Raw genomic sequence first — 5,919 nt, 5'->3', positions numbered from 1 at the left:
ACACACACACCCGTACTCAAACATGCGGCTGCTGTACCTCGGCGTTGTGACCTTCTCTCAGGTTGTACGTCAGGTCGTGCTGGATCTCTGTCAGAAACTTCTGGGCGTAGTCAGGGTAGAGCCTCAAGACTTCCTTCAGGCCCTTCAGGCTGATGTACTGCAGGTCGCAGTAGGTCAGGGCCTTCACGCAGGCGTTGGTCTTGATCACGTCCTGCTGAGTCAGACAGTCGGAGCCGATCAGGTCGCCACGACCTGAAGAACATTGAGATGACAGCAGGTAAATGATTCACAGGTTTTAACGTCGCCGTCTCTAGCAGCACAAGAGGATCCACTAGGAGAACATCTGAGATTAAAGAACACTCGGCATGTGTGGAATATCTGCTCTCTTCAGTCCAGCTCTCATCAGGTTTGAGTGAAGCTCCACGAGGTTCAGAATGTTTCTTCTCTATATTCATTCATTCGTTACCCGGTTGGAAAAGTTCCGTTGAAGGAGCACCAGGAGGACATCAGTAACACATGGATGCGGGAGCTGTCCGTGGTGCTGAAGCTGCTGCTCTGTTGGGTTCATGATTGTATCTACGGCCATTTCCACAGTTCTACCTAAACCTTTCAGTCTCTTTTTTACTACTAATGTTTGGAGATTCTTACCCAGAATGGCCAGCACCGTGTGGTCCTTCAGGACCTCCATGGAGCCTGAGCAGACAAAGTAGATGGCCTGGAGCGCGTCCCCCTGGCGGATGAGGAACTCCCCCGGCGCGCAGAAGGAGTTCTTGATGATCAGTGACAGGGAGCGTAGACACCCCCTGCTGGCGGACTCGAACAGAGGCAGCTGCAGCAGTTCTTCGTTCAGGTGCATGGCGATGTCGGCCCTCAGCTCATCCGGGAAGTCCTTCAGCAGCTGGAAGACAAACAGCAGAAGGGAGTCTTCTGATTCCTCTGAGCTCAGACTGAAGGATTTGGCTGTGAATCTGTGGGAAGCAGAAGATAACAGAAGATCTTTCACCCTCCCACATGGTCACAGAGTCACGTGCATGTGAAGACACCAGCTCTGAAGGCTTAAAAAAAACTTTCTTTGCACATTTACAGGAGAAGCAAAGGCTCTCCTGGACGATGAAAGCAGCACCTCCATGGAGGTGTTGAAGCAGGGAGATCCTGAGGAGAAGAGTCTGGACCTGCAGAACTTCTGATGAGCTTTTCCTCCTCCACACTCAGAGAGAGGAAGGTTTTCTTCAATCTGAAAGAGGACTTCATTTAATAAAGTTCAGACATCTCCTGTTCTGGATCATCTGGGAGGGGGACCTTCTCCTCCTCAGAGCTGCAGCCTCTCTGCTGATCTTCTGACAGTGTACTTCCTGTTCTAATCAGAGTTCTCTGCAGTAAATGAGTTTATCTGAGCTGTTCTGAGGTCAGGTCTGGGTGAACCCCCACCTCGCTGACGTCGATGCCGTTGTTGACGGACCAGGTGGTCTGGAAGCACTCCATCATGCGCTGCTCCAGGGCTTTGGGCAGGCGGTGCACGCGGATGAAGTCCTTCAGGTCTTTGGTGCGGGTGTGGTACAGCGAGCGCCGCGAGTACATCCTCTGGATGATGGCGGTCACGTTTCCAAAGACCACCGCGTGCATCAGAGCTGCAGAAGGAGGAAGTCTGTTAGTGGACGGTGGTGGTGACGCCGTCTTCAGAGGTACTCACCTCCGATCAGCATGGTGCAGATGGAGAAGATCTTCTCGGAGTCGGTGTTGGCGGAGACGTTTCCAAAGCCCACGCTGGTCAAGCTGCTCAGGGCGAAGTACAGCGACGTCACGTAGGAGCTCCGCACCGACGGGCCGCCGTTCAGCACCAGCCCCGACCCGTTCAGTGTCTTGGTTCTGGTCCTGCTGCCGTTCCACTGAGCCGCTCCCCCCAGACCGGATCCGTTCCACTGGCTGAAGCTGCTCGGGGCCCCTGACCCGGGGCCCGGGGGGGACTCTGAGACCCCCAGGAATGACGTCAGTGGAGTCAAGAAGTACGGAGTTCCTAAACGCTTGGCCAGTTCATGAAGCCAGCCTGAGGGTGGGGGACAAGGAGCCAGGGGGGTTAATGAGAAGCCTCATGGTGTTGACCCGTGGAACCTCTTTAATATGTAACAAAGAAAGATCTGAAAAGTCCTGCTCCTCTGTCCATCAGGAACCTCCTCCAGATGTTCGATGCAGGAACGGATCATCAAACAGGCAACAGACAATAAAAAACTTAAAAGTAGAATGAACTTCTTGATTAAAGCTGAGAGTGTTATACGGCCTGCAGGTACAACCCGCTCCCGCCCTCCCTGAGCATCTGCTTCCTGCCCCTCACTCTCCCCTCCTGCCCCCCAAAAACGTGGGAACAACAAAGGAATGCCACATCTGTGAGTTTTGGGAAGCACCTTCCCAGAGATACCGGAGGAGTTAGGGGGTGATAGACTGAAATCCATAGGAGAAGTTAAAGTTAACATTTCAAGAGGGCGCTCTTCCCATCTGGAGGGTCAGTGTAAGGTAAGTATTTGAGTTTGTGTCGGGGAAACTCTTGCTCAAAGGCCCAGAATGAATAACAAACCTTTGGTCCTTCAGTCCAGGACTGCAGCTGCTGCTGACAGAACGACTTTGGATTCAGTTCAATCAAATTTCAGGTTTTTGTTGGATCTACTGTTTCAGCGCCGTTTCCATAAACCTGTTCTCTATCACTGGATGCTGCTGCAGGTTCTGCAGGTCATCCCGGCGCCCATTAGCATCAGCAGCTTGTCTACCTGCTGCCTTGCGGCTTCCCATGCTCAGGAGCATCCGTCTGCATCCCTGCCCCTCCTCTCTCAGAGTCAGCAGTTTCCTGTTTTACCAGAAAAACCTCAAGAGTGACCAAAACATTTGGAATTAACAAGGTTCTTCTGGTCAAAGAAACGTTTAGGACTGATTAGTGATTGTTTTGATGGATTCTGGACTTTCCTTCTCAACCTCGACTCTGAAAACGCACCTACATCCCAGGAGGCTGGGTTCTTGCTCTCGATCTCACTGCGGCCGATGAAGTACCAGACGCAGGCCATCCAGTGGGCCAGCAGTGCGAAGGTGGACATGAGCAGCGTGAGGACCACGGCGCTGTACTGGGAGTAACGGTCCAGCTTCTGCAGGAGACGCAGCAGCCGCAGGAGGCGCACCGTCTTCAGCAGGTGAACCCCGAAGTTCTAGGAGGAGGAGGAGGAGGACATGGATCAGTTCAGATGGAGGACCAAAGTCTCAAGATTGGATGGATTTGTTTTTTTATTTTCATTTTAACTTTTGTCTTTTCTTTGGGTTTCTGTGCAGGTGGGCTGTGACTCCGCCCACTCACTTGCTTCACCTGCTGAGCGTGACATGAGGAGCTGTCAGACAGAACAACCGGGTTCAGAAGCTCCGGACAGAACCATGTCGGGAACATTCATCACAGACTCTCAGAACAGTCCTGATGATTCTTCTGTTATCTTTCATCTCCCTTCTTTCTACTTCCTGGTTCCTCTAACTGTTCCTTCTTTGAGGTTTCTTTTTGGGAATCAAACCAGCATCCAAGACTGGAAGGAGCAGAAGCTGTTTTTGGAGCACCTGTACAATGAAGGAGGAACCTTCAGGTGATCTGCTGGCCTTCAGGTCATTTCCTGACCTTCAGGTGACCTCGTGTCCTGCATGCTGTCATCTATCTATGAACTGCTTGGCGTCCTGCAGGCTCCACGTGGCAGCAGCGAACGCGTCTGAAAGGGGAAGCGTCTCTATGAAATATGCAACAAAAACCTGCTCCATCAGTGTGGGAAAGGTGTCCCGTTGTCATGGCAACAGCGAGCATTTCCCCTCATTGAGAGCAGCAGGAGAGATGAAAGGAGGACATCCATTACATCTAAAGGCCGGCTGAACACTCAGGCGTTTGCCGGTTCCACGCTCACCACGCTGATGTTGAAGGCATAAAGCAGGTCGAAGGGCAGCGCCGCCATCAGGTCCACGAAGAGCCAGGAAGTGACGTAATGAACGCAGATGGAGCGGGCGTCGTACACCACCTGACCCGAGGTGCTGACGAAGGTAGTTCTGAAGTTCAGCCCGATGTCTGAAATACACACGGGCAAAGAAGTGGACGCTCAAACATAAAGACAAACACATGCACACAAACAGGCACATATGCACACACAGATACATACAAAAACAGACAAAGACACAAACTCACATAATGAAACTCACACACATTAATACACACACAAACACACAGACAGAAATACCAACAAAAACACACAAAAAACAAACACACATTCAAACAAACATATACACACATGAACTCCCAGAAACACAAAAACATACAAAGATAAAAATGCACAAAAAGAAACACAAAAGCACAAAACCAAAGATACACATACACACACACACAGAAACACACAAAGAATCGCACAAAGATTCAGTAGTTTAAATGGAAGCTTTAGTCAAACTGAGTCTGGGGAAGACCGATGACTGATGGGAATCTGGACTTCTGCTGAGTCCAGACACTAACGTTCAACCAGAACTGCAGCCAGAACTTCCTCACCGATGATGAAGAGGATTTCCACCAGGATGTCGCTGACGCTGGGGGGGTTCCGAGCCGCCGAGCCGCCGTCCTCCCGCATCTCCACGGCGGTGAAGCAGACGTTGTAGGGAACGGTAATCGCCACGTAGAAGGTGGCCAACAGAATCAGCCAATCCCAGCCGGCCTTGAAGGCACCGTAGTGGAGGAGGATGAAACGGGACTTTTGGACGTCGGCCACCTTGTACTCCGGAACCGGGTTAGCGTTGGCGCCCAGAACCGTCTGCAAGCACAAAGACCGCCGGCTCAGAGGCCAAGGGGTGGAGCTTCCACTCAGAGGGAAGGTTGTGGTTTGGTTCTACATTCTGATGTACAGACTCTAGGAATGGACCCTCCGCCACCTCCTCCCCCCTCAGTTCCACCCACGTGCACAATGAGTGTGCACGTGCAGCATCACTGTCCTTTGCTCTTTATTATGGCCCGCAGCAGCAGTCTACTGACCGCAAGGACCATATTATTTTTGCTTAGAGTGAACAAGTGTAAAAAGCTCCAAAAAGACCTCAAAGGACAGGCCTAAGCCCAAACAGACATGACCAACATGTAGTAAAACAAAAAACATACGAAAAGACACAAGCAGCACTCACCCCAAAAACTTCTATATTGTTTCTGCTTTGTTTCATTATTCTTTCGCTTTCTTACGGAACCAGTTCGCTTAAATTTGACCCCCGCAACATACTCAAAAAGTCACCAAAATTTCCACACACCTAGGGAAAATTGTAAAATAATTTTTTTAAAGTCAACAAACCCCCCCGCAACATGATGACATCACGGTGAGTGTTCTCATCAAAAAAATGAATGGGCCGAAAATCGCTTATGGGGCCAAAAAAATAGTTCGAAATACTCAAACGAAAGCCAACATCTCGTGTCGGGGATGAGCCCGGGAACATTTGAAATTATTATGGGATGGTCACACGACCGACGGTTTGGCGGCCATCTTGTGGCGAAATCTGAGAAATGGTGAGTTTCACGTTTTTCAACAATATGGGAAAACGACACTTCCGTTTGTCCGATTTTCACGGAAGTTGACAAGTATGTCCATAGCTAGAGTCTACAAACACCAACTTTAATTGACCTTTGACCTTGGGAAGATGCCGCCATCTTGAAATTTAGAAAAAGGCACCTTTGCTACGAGTTACAAAAAGAAATACCTCCTAGGGGGCTTTATCAACCATTATGTAACTTATTTGGGCATTAATGGGAACCTGGTGAGGGAAAAATGTTACAATTAGAAGTTCAATCATGCCGAGGCTGATTAAGATGGCGCCCGTGTACGTGGCTGCTCGTCTGTCGCTGTTACTTTTTGTCACTTTATTGTCTGTTTTGATTATTGACATCCAAAC

At 50.1% G+C, this 5,919-nt stretch overlaps 1 protein-coding gene across 1 annotated transcript in view; it reads right to left on the bottom strand.

Moving 5' to 3' along the window:
- The window catches only part of LOC112136785 (potassium voltage-gated channel subfamily H member 8), a gene marked incomplete at its 3' end in the record, with an annotated part of 19,027 nt that overhangs the window by 5,478 nt on the left and 7,630 nt on the right, over positions 1-5,919 (bottom strand). The window contains 7 exon segments of the mRNA XM_024258682.2: positions 38-252; positions 649-898; positions 1,429-1,628; positions 1,691-2,044; positions 2,981-3,188; positions 3,918-4,075; positions 4,544-4,802. Of these exon segments, the coding sequence (XP_024114450.1) occupies positions 38-252; positions 649-898; positions 1,429-1,628; positions 1,691-2,044; positions 2,981-3,188; positions 3,918-4,075; positions 4,544-4,802 (1,644 nt within the window).

Source organism: Oryzias melastigma, linkage group LG2, assembly GCF_002922805.2.
Source record: "Oryzias melastigma strain HK-1 linkage group LG2, ASM292280v2, whole genome shotgun sequence".
In the NCBI taxonomy this organism is placed as follows: Eukaryota; Metazoa; Chordata; class Actinopteri; order Beloniformes; family Adrianichthyidae; genus Oryzias; species Oryzias melastigma.
This window is presented reverse-complemented; position numbering and strand designations above follow the sequence as displayed.